This window comes from Harpia harpyja, chromosome 9, assembly GCF_026419915.1.
Source record: "Harpia harpyja isolate bHarHar1 chromosome 9, bHarHar1 primary haplotype, whole genome shotgun sequence".
NCBI classification, from domain to species: Eukaryota; Metazoa; Chordata; class Aves; order Accipitriformes; family Accipitridae; genus Harpia; species Harpia harpyja.
In genome coordinates, this window is record NC_068948.1 from 22707336 (window position 1) to 22725564 (window position 18229).

Sequence of the window (18229 nt, forward strand, 5' to 3'; positions counted from 1 at the left end):
TCCGACGGTGCCCGTGCCATAGGTAGTACCAGCCAGAGGGCTCGGCCCAGCCAAGGTGTCCTGTTCTGGCTCCGGGGACACATGGGCACAGCTCAGAGCTTGGCTCTCCATGAAGCACTCCGCCAGCATACCCTCCTGCCCCCTGCCAGGCAGAAGCCCCGCTCCCTGGGCTGCCTGGGCATCCCTCCCTGCCTGCCCAGGACACAGGGCCCTGGATCTGGGAACCACAGGGATGGGATGTGGGAGACATGGCACCTCCTGGAGCAGGGGGGATGGCCCAGGGTTGGTGGGCAAGTGGGAGCTTTTAAGGGTGTCTGAGAGGGCTGGGGAGGTGAGGGGGACCCAGGAACCATGGGGGCCACCCTGGGGTGCTCCCAGGCTGGCGCTCAGGCAGCGGCTGGGGTAGGGATGGGTGCTCTTGGCTGGCAGCAGAAGGGGCTGGGCTGGGAGGGGGATTAGGTGGGGAAACTGGGAATCTGGCGGGTGCAGGAGGACGGAGCCAGGGTGAGGGGACTCGGGCAGAGAAGAGACACCAGGGGAGGGCACCGAGCACCAGGGTGATGCAGGGGGCACCGCCGGGCAGGAGCCAGGGGGACCGGAATGGTGCAAGGGGGGCACCAGGGTAGAGGCAGGGGGGCTGCTGTGGGGCAGGCAGTACTGGGGCAGGTGCAGGGGGACTGGCATGGGGCAGGGGGCACCAGGGTGATGCCGGGGGGACCGAGGTGGGGCAGGGAGCACCGGGAGGGTGCAGGTGGGCTGGGGTGGAGGGGGATGCATGGGGTGAGCAGGGCGGTGCCGGCCCCCGGGGCAGGTGCAGGGGGGCCGGGGGCTGTACCGGGGACCCCGGGGCAGTACCGGAGGCTGGGGGCGGGGGGTAAGGCGGAGCGGGGCGGGGAGCGGCGGGTGGAGCCCGTGGGGTGGGGCCGGACCGGCGCAGCCCCACGTGCGCGTGACGCGGGCGGGGGCCGGGAGCGCGGCGGAGCGGCGGGGAGCGGCGGGGAGCGGCGCGGGGCCATGCAGCCCCCGGCGGCCTCCCCCGGCCCCGCCGCCCCGGCGGGAGCCGAGCTGCTGCGGTGGCAGTGGCGGGAGGTGCAGGCGCCCTGCCTGGTGGCCGCCTGGATCCTGGTGGCCAGCCTGGCCAAGATCGGTGAGTGTCTCCCGTGTCGTGTCGTGTGTCGTCCCGCCCCCGCCCCGGTCGCCCGGGGCTCCGGGAGCAGCTGCGCCCACCCCCGGGGCACGCAGGGTGGGATGTGACATCCTCGGTGGGCGCAGGGGGTAGCTGGGGCGAGGGGTGCCACCGCACAGCAGGACACGGGTCATGGGGACAAATGGCCAGAGCCCGGCTGGTCACCATCCTCAGCTGGGCTGCGGTGGCCTGGCACAACCACGCGCCACATCTCCATCCCCTTCCGTGGGATGGTGAGTGGTGACGAGGTGAAGGTACAGCCCGAGGGACAACGTGGAGGCTCGGGGCCCGTTTTCCTTGCGAGGGATGGATGGGTGGGCGCAGAGGAGGGAGGGTTCGGGAGGAGAAGAGATGCCTGAAAGGATGTCCCGTGCACCAAAGGCTGGCGCAGCACATGCCGACGGCAGGGCCCGAAGCTGTTCGATCCCCCCCAGCTCTGGGAAGGGCTCGGTGGTACCGGCGTTGGGCAAGATGTGGCCCCGACAGCCTGGGGACAGGTCCGTGCCTGTGGACCCCTCCGGTGGGTCGCTCTGGATCCGCATGGCCTCAGGCTCTCGTGCTCCCCAGCACAGGACCACACAGCTGGGGGGAGGCTCCGCTGCGGGAGGCTGCATGGGAAGGTGCGAGGAGGATGTGTGTGATCTGCCACAGGGCTCTGCCCCCCACCAGCACCCTGGGTGCTGGGGATGGGACGCCCGCATGTGGGTGCCGAGCAGGGTCCCTAGAAGGCTGGTCCCCCATAGTCTCCCTGCCTGCTGTGCTGGGTCCAGGGGATAAGACCGTGACCTTGAGGCAGGGTTCCCCCTTGGGGGCCCCCACTGTGGGCACAGCCCTCACGGCAGGGGTGCAAGCACCCTCTTAGTTTGGAACTGGCTCAAGAAACAGGGGTTCGGAGTCTCTGAGCAGCCAGGGACTGGCAGCAGCTCTCAGTACTCAGGGGAGAGCTACAGCTGTGACCACCAGCTGGCCTCTGCCTGTCCCAAGCATCATCGAAACCACTGCCATGGACCTTGTGCTCCTCTCCTTCCTTGCCTTCTCGCAAGGGAGACCTAAAGCATCGCGAGGAATGAATTAAAGGGCGTCGTGAGCTTAAAAATACAACCCTCTGTCTGCAGCTGTGCCATCTCCAGCTGCCTAGCACATCCCTCCTACCTGCGGAAGATCAGAGAGATGATTCCTTTCCCTGGCTCTTACTTTATTCTCTTAAACGTCTCTGTGGAGCTGCTCCCTGTGTGGGTTTCCCTTGACGTGCTCCCCTCGCCACCCTTGCTTTTGCCCCAGCAGTGCCGGCGGGTGCAGGGGGCCTGAGCTGGGGTCATTCCCAAGCCCACAGCCCTGCCATGTTCTTCCAGGCCTGAGGTGAGCTGATGGCCACTCTCCCTCTCCATCTGGGAGATGCAACCCTGATGGTCGGTAGCTCCGGGCTGCCTGGCTCAGCGCATCCAATGTGTCTGATGGATTTCCAGAGCCTGGAGCCAGGAGCGACACCCAGACCTGGAGGCAGGGCTGCGGGCAGCACCCTGGCAGGGGTGTCCCCCGAGGTGGCATGCAACTTCATGCATGCACAGGAGCCCACAGAGGAGATGGAGCTGGGGGCGGAGGATGTTGGGGAGTGGAGGGGACAGCGTCGGATGTTGGGGAGTGGAGGGGACAGCGTCGGCTGCAGTGGCCGTGGACGCTGGGCGTAGGCTGGCGCAGAGGAGCCGTTGCGGTTGCGGCGCTGGGCTGCCAGCTCACAGCCCTGTGACTGCAGGGGAGGAAGCGGCCCCATGCCTGGGTGATGGGGAAATGACACTGCAGGCTCTGTTCTCGGAGGCGGTCACGATGCCGGGGTGCCCCGAGCCAGCAAACACCCCGGGGCGGGGAAAAACTGGCTTGGGTGTTGCCTTCCTGCACAGCAGGGCATCATCCGGGCTTTGCTGCCTTTTCCGTACTTGGGCAGAGCACAGATCTGCTTGAACAGGATGTGGGGAAGAGGGAAGTGATGAGCATTGCCCCATGGGCAGGGGTTTGCCGGAAGATGGATGTTTTTCCACCCAGCAGCATCCCCATGGGTCACAACCTTCTGTCCTTGCACTGTCACCTCTGTCCCCAGCTGCCTGTGTCTTGGTTTAGGTGTTTCACCGTTTCCCAAGCACTGGAGGAGCGGAGCAGGTTTTGGCCCCAAGTCCTCCCAATGGCAAATCCTGTATTATGGATGCCTGAGTGTGGATTATGGCTCTGAAGTTAATTCACATGTGGCTAAGTTACTGTTGCTGTGGGAACCTTTAATGCTGAAATCCTTGACTAGTGTGTGTAAAATTAGAGCTTGTTCCACCCGTCCCCACTGGCTACTCCCTGCGGCACAGAGGAGCTCGTGTGCTGCCATTTGCTCGGGAGGGTGGCAGCATCCCCGCTCAGCCAGGAGATTTTTGGACAAGCAGGGTCTTTTCCACCGATGCTGCTCCCTTCTTTGCCCAAGTTTTTGGCTCAGGGGAATGAATGACAGATGACAGCCAGGAGCCATGTCCCCATGGCATCTCTGCGGGCTCTCCTGGGTCTCTCCAGCCAGCCAGGGCATCTCTCTGCAGTATGGGGAGTGCAGATGGGTTGACGGAGCGAGGATCTTGGCAGTGCTCCCGAGCATGCAGAAAGGGGCTGGATGCCTCGTTCCCTTCTTGAAAACTTCAGAGCTTTGTTCCCGTGGGCGGGAAGTGGTTTCGCAGCCTGCCGCAGGCGCTGAGCGAGCTCTGTTCGCCCACCGGCACTGCCTTCGCCGAGCTCGCGTGGGGTGAACAGGGCTCTGCTGCGGCTTGTGCGGTCATTTAGCAGGAATTTGGCTGGGCCGGAGCTCAGTCAGCCCTTTTCCGGGCTGTGGGTTTGCTTGGAGGGCTGTAGTGGCCATATCGCCACTGCTTCCGTGGTTGAATTGCAGCTGCTGGCAGCGAGCGGAGGTGGCTGGAGGTGAGGGTGGATGCCCTGGGCTCTGTGGCTGGGGCACTTGGCTGCAGAGCTATGGCAGAGGCTTGGCCCTGGGTGCTCTGCAGCTCTTTTCCCTCGAGATGGTTGGTGATGGAGCTGCAGATCACACCGGCCCGGTGCTCGCCGCTCTGCCCTTGCTGGCTGTGGCAGTGTTCCCGGCATGTTATGGCAGGGGAGCAGTGCCGGGGCTTGCCAGGATGGCACAGACAGGGCTTACTGTGCCATGGAGCAGCGCAGGTCCTGTGAGGGTCTCAACGAGAGGAAAAGTGACCCCCTTAGCCTGCATGTTCAGTGGTGGGCTCAAAGATGTTGTCTCTGGTTAGGGATCAGATCTTTGACATTGAATTATTTCCCCTAATTCAGTGCTCAGCTGCAGTGAAGGAAAGCAAATTAACTAAGAGGTGTTAGGAAAGGAGAAAGGGAGAATATCAGGAGGCTACGACCTCAGTTCTCAGGGTGTCCGCATCTCAGGGACACTGGTACACATCCCAGAGAGGATAGAGCAGGACTGGGACAGGTTCAGAGGAGAATGACAAGGGCAGAGAGACATGGAAACCTACTGATGAAGCACTGCCTGTTCCTGGGCTTCTCTCCAGGTCATGCCACTGAAGACAGGACCCTGGGCTGGGCAGACCTTATGGTCTGTCCACGGGGGTTCCTAAGGAGGGAAGAAGCCAAGTGACCTAGGGTTGATGTGTGACCACAGCACAGCTTTCCTTCTGGTGGGATGACTTGGCACAAGCAATGGGCACCTTTAATCCAGCTAAAGGGCTTTAGGGACTTGGTTTTGGGTTGGCTGCAGGGGTGGGCTTGCAGCCAAGTGATGGCTCAGAGGCTGCCCTCATGTCCCTTGTACCTGCTGGGTGCTCAAGGACAGAGGCGGCTCTGGAAGCGCCTGGAGGAACCCACTCCCCAGGAGAAGGTTTCTTCATCTGATGGCCATGTCATGCTCCAGAGCTGGGCTGGACATCACAAGCGATGGCAGAACTCAATGATGCGAGGGCAAAACCGCTGTGACCCTCGACGGCCTTTCCCCAAGCACTGCCCTTTGGGGGTAGCAAAAATACAGCACCCTGCGCTAGGGAGGAGAAATCCGCAGGGATGGGGCGTTGCCCACCTGGAAGCTGGAATGATTTGGGATTACACAGGACACTCTGGCCTTGGGGACAAGGCTGCCTGGAGGAGCGATTCCCCTGTGCTGGCTGGCGTGACGTCCCGCTGGCTTGTGCCTAAGCTGCAGGCTCACTGCCACATTGCTGATGGATGAATACCAGGGCACACTCTGCTTGCTTTAAAAAATAAATCCTGTTCCACGGCAGTTTAAGATTTGGTCCAAACCTCTCATGGAATACACTGATATTCAAAGCATCTCTAAATCTGCAGCTCCTGTGTGCCTGTTTTTTGCATGCAGGTAGGTTAGCTGGTGCTAAGAAAGGTTGTGCTCTGGCACAGAGACCATCTGACTGGCTTGTGCTGCAGTGGTTTGCATGCTGCTCCGTCTGCTTGCTCAGATGGCTGCAAACAAGGTCACCCCATCACCAGGGCTGAGCGTCCTCGTCTCTGAGTGGGGTAACGTGTCCCAGTGAACCAGAATGCCTTGTCTCAAACAGCAGCCAGCATTGCTTGTGATGCTGTGAATGTGCTTGCTGGCTGCTTTTATCCTTTAAGTGCAGATACCAGAGGCCAAGAAAAGCAAAATATCTAGCTGTTTCACTTATTAGACAGTGGCTGGGGAAGAGAGGGAGATCCCAAAGAGTCAGGGACTTGAAATCCTGACCTGGGAGCTAGCTGGAAGGTCTTCTGCACACACATGGCCATGAAGCAGCCTTAGATGCTCCCTTGTCCTCCCCAGGGTCCATTGTGCATCAGCCAACCCTTCTGTGGAGTTTGTGGATCTGGGATGCTCTGTCCATGTGTCTGTTTGGCTGATGCTCTCATTCTTCCTTTCCTTCTAGTTTTTCACCTGTCAAGGAAGGTGACGTCCATCGTCCCGGAGAGCTGCCTCCTCATCCTGCTGGGCCTGGGCCTGGGAGGCATCGTGTTGGCCGTGGCAAAGAAAGCCGAGTACCAGCTGGAGCCCAACATGTTCTTCCTCTTCCTTCTGCCCCCCATCGTCCTAGACTCGGGCTACTTCATGCCCAGCCGGCTGTTCTTTGACAACATTGGTGCCATCCTCACCTACGCGGTGGTGGGCACACTCTGGAACTCCTTCACCACTGGCGCTGCGCTCTGGGGGCTGCACCGAGCCGGGCTCATGGGTGGGTGCACAGGGCTGCCCAGCTTGGGCCACATCCCCAGAAGATGGGTTGGAGGTGCAAAGCATCCCCAAGTTCAGAGCCCACTGCCCGGCCCTGCTGTGGATTCCCAGGAATTATAGCAGTAGTGGGCTCCTGGCATCCTGGGAACAGTGCTCTGGCAGTCAAGCATTCAGGACAAACAGGCCCTGCTCGGCACTGGGCTGACTCACGTCTTTGCTATTTTTGTCACTGACCTTGGCTAGGTTTGCTGGCTTGCTGCCATGTTCCCTGTCCTTGGCTGGAGCCACTGGCCCTGGCTGGTCTGGGCTGTGTTTTTAGCTCTCCTGAGCCCCGAGGAACCACTTGATGCCTGGACCTGAGGTGGGGCTGCTAAGCCTCCTTTGGTGCATACCTGCCAGAGGGGCCGTGATGCACCTGGGTGCCAAGGGGGACATCCAAGCCCTGCTCCCCTCATATTGCAGCAAGGGTGTGCTGAGCCCTGCTTTGCTTGGGGGACCCCGGAGTTCTGGGAGCACTCCCAGGCTCAGCCCATTGCACTCCAAGTTGGGATGCTGTAGCCAAGTCACTGGGAGTAGATGAGGGACAGGCTTGTTTCAGCCCTGTGAGAGAGGCTCTGGGGCAGATGGTCTGCCTGAGCTTGGTCCTTCTGTCCTAGCAGATCCAGGCGTTGAAGCTGGGCTGATGGATTTCCTGCTCTTCGGCAGCCTCATCTCAGCTGTGGACCCCGTGGCAGTGCTGGCCGTCTTTGAAGAGGTCCATGTAAATGAGACCCTCTTCATCATCGTGTTTGGCGAGTCTCTCCTGAATGATGCTGTCACCGTGGTGAGTTGGAGCTTGGGGGACCCTAATGTGGAGCCCGACGTGGGCCAGGGCACTGGAGTCCCCCAGGATGGGGAGAGGATGCAGGTGACATCCCCAGGTTGGGAGCAGACCCATGCCATGCTCTCTTTGTCTTTCCTCTCTCCTGGCCCTGGGGGACTTTGCCTGCTGAGATGAGCTGTGTCACCTGGCAGATTTGGGGCAGGTGATGCCTCTTCTGCAGGGTCCATCCTGCCCGCAGGTGCTGCCCCTCTCAAGGCAGGGCAATTCCCTGCCTTCCCCAAGGGATTTGCCTTGCCTGCAGGTGCTGTACAAGGTCTTCAACTCTTTTGTGGAGCTGGGCCCAGCACACATCCATGCCACGGACTACATGAAGGGGGTAGGTGAGTATGTGCCCCAACAGCCCCTCCACCTCTTCCTCCCGTGTGGAAGTGTGGGGGGCAGGCACGGGTGCTGTCGTGCAGTGGGGTGGCCACTGAGCACCACAGCTCTGTCACCTCCATCCAAGTGGTCACATGCCAGCCATCATCATGGGATGCTTTGGTGGGGACCCCCATGGGAGCATGGGGCTTGGCCAGCTCAGCATGGTATGGCCGCGGGGCACAAGAGCTGGGCTCACTTGCTTATGGTGCAAATGAGTCTTCTCCCCCCACCAGCCTCCTTCTTCCTGGTGAGCCTCGGGGGCACGGCTGTGGGGCTGCTCTTCGCCTTTCTCCTGGCCCTGATCACGCGGTTCACCAAGCGCGTGCGCATCATTGAGCCACTCTTTGTCTTCCTCTTGGCCTATGTTGCATACCTTGCTGCTGAGATGGTCTCGCTCTCCTCCATCCTGGCGTGAGTACTGGGGTGTCCCCCAGTGGGGTCTGGGAAATCAGGGGTGCAGTGCTGAGCAGCAAGAGGAGGTGAGCAGACCCACTCCTCATCCCGCTATAGGGTCATGCCAGCTCGTTCTACCCCTCCGCAGAGTCACCTTCTGTGGGATCTGCTGCAAGAAGTACGTGGAAGCCAACATCTCCCAGAAATCCCGCACCACGGTCAAGTACACCATGAAGACCCTGGCCAGCAGCTCAGAGACCATCATCTTCATGTTTCTGGGCATCTCGGCTGTGGACACCTCCAAGTGGGCATGGGACACAGCACTGGTGCTGGGCACCCTGCTCTTTATCCTGCTCTTCAGAGCTGCGGGTCAGTCTGCCCCACTGTGCTTCTGGCCAGTAGCACCCAGCCCTTTTCATGCCAAAAAGTGGTATCCCCCAAGAAAGGCTGGGGCAGCTCCTGGCTGGGGTTTTGCCTTGTCTCCAGGAGCAGGCCGGGCGCTGCGAGCATCCCACGCTCTCCTTCTACTTCTTCCCTAGGCGTTGTCCTCCAGACCTGTGTGCTCAACCGCTTCCGCCTCATCCCCCTGGACAGGATTGACCAGGTGGTCATGTCATATGGTGGCCTCCGCGGGGCCGTGGCCTTTGCCCTGGTCATCCTGCTGGACAGGACAAAGGTGAAAGCCAAGGACTACTTTGTGGCAACGACCATCGTGGTGGTGTTCTTCACTGTCATTGTGCAGGTGAGGATGGGCACCATGCCCTCCTCCAGTGCTGCCCTCTTGCCCCAGAGCTGGCCTTGGGGGCCAGGCGGGTGCTTGGGGACATGTGCGTGGGGCAAGTACCTCTTTTCAAGTGACCTTTGGTCCTTGGTGCCTCCTGGCACCCCATCCATCACCAGAACCACCGTGGCATCTGTCACGAAGGTGGGGCCATGGCCCACATTGTTTCCCCGTTGGCCTCTTGTTCTGGGACTGGCTCCAAGGGCAGCAACGGCGTGTGCCTGGCCAGGCTGTTCTCTTTACAAAGCTGCTGATGGCCCCTGGCTCTGGGGTACCTGTGCCCCAGGAAGGGTACCCGCACAGCAGATGGATGCAAGTCTAGGGGAGGGGGAACTTGGGGGGTATGACATGGTTGCTGCCTGTTGGGACACAGGACCATCGCCCAGGTCCTGGAGGCAGGGGGTTGGGTTGGTAGGGGCACACACGGCTGGCACAGCTGCTGTCCCCGGTCACTTCGTGCTGCTTCTGCTCCCTGTGCCCCAGCCATGCACCCTCTCGCCCTCCCAGTCTTTCCCTTGCCTTCTGCTGTTCCAGGGCCTCACTATCAAACCCCTGGTGACATGGCTGAAGGTGAAGCGCAGCGACCACCACAAGCCCACGCTGAACGAGGAGCTGCATGAGCACGTAGGTGCTGGTGCTGGAGACTGCCTGGCTCCCTGCACCGCCGGGGCTGGGTGAGGGGAATGCACGATCTCAGCACCCCCAGGGGCACCCGCAGCCTTGCCACCACTCTCACCCTCTTCTCCTCGCTCAAGGCCTTTGACCACATCCTGGCAGCGGTGGAGGACATCGTGGGGCACCACGGCTACCATTACTGGCGGGACAAGTGAGTGTCTTAGCCAGGATCCTCTGCCGGCCATCAGGTGGATGGGGGTGCATGCCAGCCATGGGGACATCGCAGGGTCCCCGCTGGAGGACACCCCTGCTGTAGGCATGGCAGCAGGACCAGGAAGGCTGTATGTCCATCAGTCCATCTGGAAAGGGACCATCTGGCTGCTGTTGTGCAGCAGACTGAGGTCCCAAAGCATCCTGGAGAGAGATCGGGTGGGTGTAGCTGGGAATGCTGTGAGAGCTGGCATTGCTTGCCCATGCCGGAGCGGCTGGAGGGCCATGGGTTGTCCATGGTGGTGGCGATGGCCCTATGCCTCCCCACAGACGGAGCTGCACTGGGTGCTGAGGAGGGAACAGCCCTGTTAAAGCCTAGGCAGTGTTTATCTGCAGCACTGTGACAGGAAAAGGATGCAAAAAGCCTGTTTCCTGGAGGGGAAGCGCTGCAGCAGGGCAGCCACACCAGCCCCAGTCCCGTTCCCATCACCTCCCACAGACGCACCAGTCTCTGGCTTCCCCTTGGGCAGGGACAAAGGGTCAGCATGTCCCCTCCCCTCCTGCTCTCGCTGGCAGCGTGTCCCTGGGCACAGCCAGGTCCTGCATGCCCAGCCTGCTTTTGCCACGCTTTGGACACTCTCAACCTTGCGTGGGCAGGGGGTCCCTGGCCATGGTACCCTGGGAGCTAAACCGCCCGTGTCTTCATCTTGTGGCAGGTGGGAACAGTTCGACAAGAAGTACCTGAGCCAGCTCCTGATGCGGAAATCTGCCTACAGGCTGCGGGACGAGATCTGGGACGTTTACTACAAGCTGAACATCCGTGATGCTATCAGCTTTGTCGACCAGGTAGGGGCATGGGGTGAGAGCTGGGCAGCAGGATGGCCCCGATGGGAGCCAGCTGGCCTGGGGTGGCGGTCCCCACCATATATGGCCACACGTGTACCCTCTGGCCAGGCAGTGGGGACCCCCGAGCCCAGCTGGGTCCTTGCTGCCCTGATGCCAGCCTTGCCCTCCCACCTCCCAGGGTGGCCACGTGCTCTCAGCTGCCAAGCTGGCACTGCCCTCCATGCCCAGCCGCACGTCCATGTCAGAGTCGTCAGTCACAAACCTCCTGTAAGTATGAGCATCCCCTGGGCAGACCTTGCTGGACCCCCTGCAGCTGCCCTCTTCCCTGGGGCTGGGTTGTGCCAGGGCTGGCACGGGGCTGGCAAGATACAGGCATGGAGCCCAGCTCTGCCATCTCCATCTCCACCTCCCTCCATCTCCACCTCCACCTCCCTCCATCTCCATCTCCCCCCCAGGAGGGAGAGCGGGAGTGGTGCATGCCTGGACCTGCAGGTGATTGACACAGTGCGGAGCCGCCGGGACAAGGAGGATGCTGCCATGCACCATGTGCTGCGAGGGAGCCTCTACAAGCCCCGCCGGCGGGTGAGCACTCCCTGGCCATGGTGTGCAGCTGACCCCAAGGGTAGCAGCACCCGCAAGAGGAGCAGGGATGGAGGATGCTCTGTGGGGCCAGCTGCTCACCCTGTGTCTCTTTGCCTCTCCCTCGGCCAGTACAAGGCCAGCTACAGCCGTCACTTCATCTCTCCAGATAAACAAGAGCGCCAAGATAAAGAAATCTTCCGGCAGAACATGAAGAGGCGGCTGGAGACCTTCAAGTCCACAAAGCACAATGTCTGCTCCTCCAAGAACAAGGCCAGGCTGAAGGAAAAGGGCAGGAAAAAGGCAAGCACTCCCCAACCTCCTGATCCTTTCCTAGCTCTGAGATTTAGCCTCCCCCAGGACGCAGAGAGTGAAGTCCTTTGGGGTGTAGGTGAGGTGCTGCAGGGCATCGGCAGCTCCAGAGCCAGCAGGGAAAGCAGCTCATCTCAGTCCTGCGTGTGCTGTGTGTGAGCTCGCGGATGTCGCATGTCCACATGTCCCCACCACTCCAGCACTGCCGTGGAGTGGCTCTTCCCTAGGCAAAGCAGTCCCAAGCCCTGGAGGAGCCCCAAGTTTGTTTTCCAAGAGCACTCAGCATAAAGTAGCCTGAACATTAGTGCAGATCCAGGCTCAGAAGTGTGGCAGTGCACCTTAAATTGAGCCTTAGGTGTCTTCTCTCGTCTGGAGGCTTTTGAAGCCATTGCAGCTGAGCTGTTTGTTGTAGGGCCATGAAGACACAATGCCTAAGGACTAGGAACCACTGACTGCCATCTAGCTGGGGTGGGAATCTGCGTCCCCGGGGTTACCCTGGCTTGCAGGGCCACCTGGGTTGGGATTAGGGGTTTGCACGGGGCAGGTCCCAGCCAGTCCCTCTTCCTTCGCAGAAGAACATCTCTCTGACCAGAGAGGCATCCAATGGGAAGACGCACAGAAATGTCCCCTGGCAGGAGGCAGGTAAGGCCAGTGGCAGGTGAGGTTTGCAGGTCCTGGCAAGGGGACATGGTGGGGTGGGATGAGAGCAGCCTGCTGTGCCTGCCCGCTGCCAGCTTGGTGGCACGACAGCACCCAGGGTTGTGCTAGCACCAAGTCCTTCTCCCGTGGGTGCAATCCTTCCCCCACAGGGTGCCCCAACCTCCAAACCAACTCCCTCCATCTGTCTGCAGCTCCTGTCCTTGTAATGGTCAGCTCAGAGGAGGAGGAGAGCGATAGCTCAGAGACGGAGAGAGAGGACGACGAAGGGATTGTGTTCATCGCTCGAGCCACTGATGAGGTCCTACAGGGAAAGACAACTCCTGGTAGGCACTGATGCTCCCACGCCAGTGCATCTGCCATTGGGTAGCTTGTCCTTCCTCCACCTGGGGAGCAAAGTCACCTTGGCCTGGGCAAAACCAAAGTCGGCAGAGCATGAATGGGAGAATCGCTGTTCTCTGTGGCTCTGGAGGCATGGCAAAGCCTCCCTGTAGCTCCTGCATCCCTGGGCCAGCTGGCCATTCGGTAGTGGTTGGTTCTGCAATGTTTGCAGGGCCCAGAGAGAGAGCAAGAGCTGTGCAAGATCCCTCTCACTGTCCCTCCTTCTGCATCCCCAGGCAGCCTGGATGTCTGCCCCAGCCCCTGCATCATCCCGCCATCGCCCACCTTGGCAGAGAAGGAGCTGCCGTGGAAAGGAGACCAGGCTGATCTGGCTGTTTATGTCTCCTCGGAGACCACCAAAATTGTGCCAGTGGATATGCAGAAGGCGTGGAACCAAAGCATCTCCTCCCTGGAGAGCATCGCTTCCCCCCCAGGCATCGAGAGTGTACCTCAGCACAGGAGATTCGCCTGCCCTGTGCTGGAGGAACAACCCCAGTCTGCGAGCCAGGTGATGCCGGAGCAGGGCTCCTGCTTCCAGTTCCCCAGCCATGTCTCTAAGAGCAGCCGGTCACAGAGTGACAGCAGCCCGGATGGCGCTGAGCAGCAGGAGCTGCAGCCTTTGATGGCCACAGAGGAGCAGGGCAGGATGCTGCCTGCCACGGAGCCCAGATGGCTGATGTTCAACAGAGCAAGCCACCTCTGAGGCAGACTGTGGATGGGAAAGGGGCTGGGGGCTGCGGACGGGCTGCGACCCGCTGACCGCTCTGCTGTCTTGCATTATAAAGCTTGTGTGTGTCTCCATAAACTCCAGGAGTCGCAGGAGAGCCCAGTACTCCTCCCAGAGCTGGACTCCAGGGTGGGCTTTGCCCATACACCTAATGATGCAAAACTGGTCAATAACTGGGCTTCATGCTGCAACAGCAGGTACCAACAATCCCTGTCCACCCAGGGAGGCACAGACCCCAAACCTCATTCTTCCTCGCTGGTCCCTACACATTTCTGGAGCTGGGAGTCCAGAGATGTTCCTCCCAGGGCTGGGATCCCAGCCAGACTCCATCCTGTCATGGCTGTGCTGCCCTGAGGTGTGGAGGTGCTGGTTAACGGGCCGTGGCTGCTTGCGGGTGTAGGAGCATGAGCTGATCTCCAGCCTGGCTGTGAGTAGGAGACCTCTGCGGAGAGGGCTGGGAGTGGCGGCTGGTGCACGAGAGCCCATCCACACACAGCGACCGAGCCATTGACTTCAAGGTGGTTACAGTGCTGGTTCCTCACAGCTTGCATGGAGCTCAGCCAGGAGGCCAGAGGTGGGCTCCTTGCCACAGCAGCTCTGCATTCCCTGGGTTATGGAGGTACCACAGAGGCAAGGCCGTGACCTTCTCAGGACTGGGAGCAGCGCTCCTGGGGTTTGGCTCCACCAGGAGCCGGACTAGTGAACCTGTACGCACAGGGACTCCTCTGGCAACCAACCTGCTGTGCCAGCCTCACACCTGTTGTCTGGATGTATCCCCAATAGCTGTGGTTTTCAGCTGTCTGGCTTTGCTAGGAGGCAGCTGCCCTGCACAGCATCCTTGGCATTCATCCTGCCCATGTCCCAGTCCCTCCAGTTGCCTGGGGCCCATCAGCTGGGAGGGCTGGTCATGGTGCAAGGAGCAGAGCGAGCAGCAGGTATGAATGTACATGAGGAACAGGGGTCATGGGCGAGAGCCGAGTGCATCTTCAAAGGTCTGTCCCCACCACCTGCCACCCAGCTATCTCTGGTCCCTCCTGAGAGGGTGGTGGGACCCGGTGGCAATGGCCCACACAGTGAATTATTCCTGGTGTGACCCCAAGGGCCAAGAATTGCTGCCCAAGAACTGCTCTGCATGCAAAAGCTTGGCATGGCAGCTGGGCACTGGCAATGTGGGAGGGTTGGGGATGCTTCTCTTGGGGAAGAATGGGGCCTTGGGCTCTTAATGCCCCAAAGCAGGTAATTAATTGTCTATTCCAGTATGTGGGCATGCTGAGACAGCAGCTATCAAGGGGACACTTAGATGCACTGGGTGAGTGAGCCCAATGTGGGGCAAGCAAGCTGACGGTACCCCCCCGGTACTGTTAGCAAGGCTCAGCAAAGGCTGTTCTGCTCTGTACCTGTTCCACCAGATGAGCATGAGGTTTTTAAAAGGTTTTTATATAGTTTTGCATTTCTGGTATGCCTTATTCTGGATTTGATTTCTGATATTGGGCCATACTAAATCTCTAGCTGGGTCAGTGTTTTCTGTAGCCATGGGCACCACAAATGACTCAAGACTTAATATGTTATTTGCAAGAATATTGTTTTAATGTGAAAATATATGCAGAGTATTTTGTAATGTTCAATAAATCAGAGTTGGAGCAGACGTCACGGTGTGGTCTCTGCTCTCTGGGAACTTCTGCACATCCTGGTTCCTGCAACTCCTGGTTCAGTTCTCCCTCACAGGCACCATGTCCCTGTGCGTCTCTGCTCTTCTCCACCCGAGGCCACAGCCCCCTTCTCAGACTCGATGTGCCTAACTGGATTTCCTATTTTCAGTAATGTTTGCGGAAAATACGAAATTCTTTCCGAAGAGAAGCTTGCCTGCAGCTGTCATTAGGCCATGCTGCAGGGAGCAGCCAGCAAGAGGCCACCAGGCAGCCAGGCCCTTGCTGCCCGGTGTCATGGCTGCCTGCACAGCAGCTGAATGCTGCGAGCCCAGATCTTCCCATGTCCATGCTTCCTCTCTCTTTGCCAGAAATATGGTTCAAAGGCATCTGTTTCAGGGTATTCTGGGTCACAGGAACCTCCCTGCATTGGTGTGTGCTGGCTTTGCTCTTCCCTCGATCTGCTGGCTCTGCTTCTCCTGAAGGAGAGTAAATGGGGTTTACTCGATTCACAAGATAGATGTTTGGCTTGTATTCAACCTGGCATCTACTGTCACCTCTAGGTCCTTTTTGGCAGCATCCCTATATAGCTCCTAGCCCCGAGAGCTTTGCACTGGTCCCTGCGGAAGCTCTTGCTCCTCCTGATGTTTCCCATCTGCCTCACATCCCACTGGCCAGCGATGCTGGCCGAGCCGTGCTCTGCATGCCGGACTGCGGTGCCAGCGTTTCCTGCAGACACGATCACCTTGGCGGTGCACCAGGTTGCGTGGGCCAGGTTGTCTTCCTGGAACTGGTGGGTCTGCAGCATTCAGGTCCTCAGAGGAGGAAAAGCAGATGTCTCGGCTTTGGGAAATGCTGAGGCTGGTTGCTGCTGTCTCACTTGGTTATTTGAGCTTAGCAGCTAACGTGTGTGCAGGCTCTCCATGCCACCAGCCAGCAGCTGGTGAGCTTGGAGCCCCCTCCTCCCACCCTCAACCCTAGCCATGTTGTTACCAGGGATGGTGGCTCCTACTACACCCTTCCCTACAGGGTTTTATTGGTACTTATTCTCATACTCTAATCTCTGTATTTCACTTTACAGGGAGAGATAGCCAGCAGCATCCTGCCTGCACAGGACTGCTCTGACCCTTCCAGCATAGCACAAAGCTGTCTCCTTCAGCCTAAAAATACTAAAGTGCTTCAGTGGAAAAACACAAGAACCAGGCCAAACCATGAACACATGTGCCCAAACCTCTGCTTCTCCAGGACAGACTAAGGCATAACCAAAGGAACTGCTTGTCAGACTGTAACCCAGAATGTACAACCCTCTGACTGTTACTATAAGCAACCCCATCCCAAAGCTGCCTGGCTATCACAGACCTGTCATTTTGCACGCAGGCTTCTCCTTAGAGCCTGCCATTAAACCTGCACATTTTTTCCACAGGGATTTACTTTCTCCAATGCTCAGCTCCTCCAGTTTCTCCATGGTACCAGAACTTGTGAAGTCAGCAGGGGTTGTAAGGCAGCTCTGGTAACAGGAACATCAGCTGGATGGAAAAGCCAAGCTGTGGGCGATGGATTGGTGTTGGCCATCTCCCAAGTCAGCTAAGCAGCAGCATTGCGCAGTTGTCTTAAAATCACCACCTTGCCATTGCACTATGCATGTTGGACCATCAGGTAAATTTTAGGCTGGAAGGGGCTCAGGAAGTCTGTGGTCCAACATTGGCTCCATGCAGGGCTGGTGGCAAAGCTAGAGCAGGTAGCTCGGAGCCCTGTCCTGTTGGGTTTGGAAAGTCCCCAAGGATGGAGGTGTCACCACCTTCCTGTCCCAGAGCCACATCACAGCTGTACCAGTCTTGGGCAGAATGATTTTCTCCTTATGCCCAGCAAGCATTTTCCCTCGTGCAGCTTGTCCCACTTGCCTCTTGTTCTTCCAAGTGTGTCTCTGAGAAGAGTTGGGTCTGGTTTCTCTGTTTCCCCTTGTAGATAGCTCTCCTCTTTGCCTTGTCTTCCTAAAGCTGGTTCTCTCTCATCTATCTATCTATCTATCTATCTATCTATCTATGTCTATATCTTGTTCTGGAAAGCTCCAGATTGGAGCTGGTAGCCAGTTGTGTCTCACAGGTACCAAGTCAAGAGGAATAATAATTTCCTTGAATCTGCCAGCTTCACATTCTCCACTGCAGCAAGGGTACTGTTGACTCACGGGCAACCCTGTGTGATTTTTCATTCTGCTCTATTTCTGGAGCACTTCTGACACCCTCACGTGATGTTTTCACAATGGCCTATACAGGCACAAGCGGTGGGTAGCTAGTAAGGGGGCCCAGCTTCTTACCTCCCACTTGGCCCCAGCAAGCACAAAGCATGGTAGAGGCTTTTGCCATGCTCACGTTTTCATGGAGAACAGTGGGAAGGCAAATGCAGGAGAATTCAGGAGTTCAGTCTGATCGTATCTGGGTACACGTATTTTGGAGACACATCAGTCCATTCTTTGCTCCTTCCTGCTCCTGTCTGTCCAGGCATCCATCTCACCTGGATACAGTCAGACTGAACACCTTTCCTGAATTCTCCAGTGTTTGCCTTCCTGCTCTTCACATGTGAAGCAGCCATCCCTGCTCCCTGCTTTCACTGGACGCCTCCTCTGCCTGTTGGTGGAGGGAACGATTCATTTTCACTCCAGAATTACCTCTGGAGGGGTGGATGGCAGCCCTGGTCCCGGTCTGCCCCACTGCACTGGCTGGTGAAGTTGTGCAGAAGTTGCTTGGCTGATGGGATGTGAGCTGGCCAGGGCTGTGCAGTGAGTGGCTGGTGACGGAGCTGGGATCAGTCAGCAGCCGGGATGGATAATGAGGAACAGATTTGCACTGGGCAGCGGTTCCCATGCTGCGTTCCAGGGCAGAGCGGCCAGGATGGGAGAGCCTTTGTGCTTCGTGCTGCACCCCTCCGGCGCGTGTCAAGCCAGCCCCTTGGCTCGCCTGTGTCTCCTCATCGTCTGCCGGCGGTGAGCGTCCCTGGGCACCCCGCAGAGCTGGGGACCCTCTCCAGCAACTGTGCCACCCGGCAGGCTGCAGGGCTGGCCGAGAGGCTTTCCCCGCACCCTGGCTATGTAGGGGAACAAGCTGCAGCGTGGATTGGCTGAGGACAGAGAAGATCAGTGGGATCTTTAGGTCAGCAGGAGCTGGGTGGGGTGATCCACACCCCCCTTCGTGGTTCAGATTTCCCTGCTTTTGCCTGGAGGAGCAAACGCGGCTGTGGGACTCCCTGTCCTGGAGGACTGCGTGGCCAGGCTGCTGCTCCCAGCGACTCTTGCAGAACAGCCAGGATGGATGCCAACATGGTGGGGACTTTGATTTTAAGAGTATCTCAGATCCTAGAGTTGTGATCTTCCCCGCAACCAGACAGAGCTGTTCCTCAGCCTCAGGGAAGGCAAAGATCCCTGAAGAAGCCACCTGGGCT

General features: G+C 58.9%; 1 protein-coding gene across 7 annotated transcripts; it reads left to right on the plus strand.

The window, feature by feature from the left end:
• Window positions 1-963: 963 nt before the first annotated feature.
• On the plus strand, window positions 964-14793 carry SLC9A5 (solute carrier family 9 member A5). 7 transcript variants are annotated; one of them, XM_052797240.1, is made up of 16 exons: window positions 964-1147; window positions 6103-6405; window positions 7061-7227; window positions 7529-7607; window positions 7881-8058; window positions 8189-8409; window positions 8580-8782; window positions 9305-9445; window positions 9577-9647; window positions 10363-10492; window positions 10671-10759; window positions 10948-11074; window positions 11204-11374; window positions 11956-12025; window positions 12235-12366; window positions 12658-14793. In XM_052797240.1, exons 1-16 carry the CDS (start codon window positions 1015-1017, stop codon window positions 13122-13124), a joined length of 2682 nt encoding a protein of 893 aa, XP_052653200.1. In that variant the 5' UTR covers window positions 964-1014; the 3' UTR covers window positions 13125-14793. The 7 variants fall into 7 exon arrangements, 6 of the variants coding, with proteins under 6 accessions (XP_052653200.1, XP_052653201.1, XP_052653204.1 ...); XM_052797241.1 differs by having other exon boundaries at window positions 9356-9445; XM_052797244.1 differs by having other exon boundaries at window positions 8580-8716; window positions 9356-9445.
• The last annotated feature ends 3436 nt before the right edge of the window (window positions 14794-18229 follow it).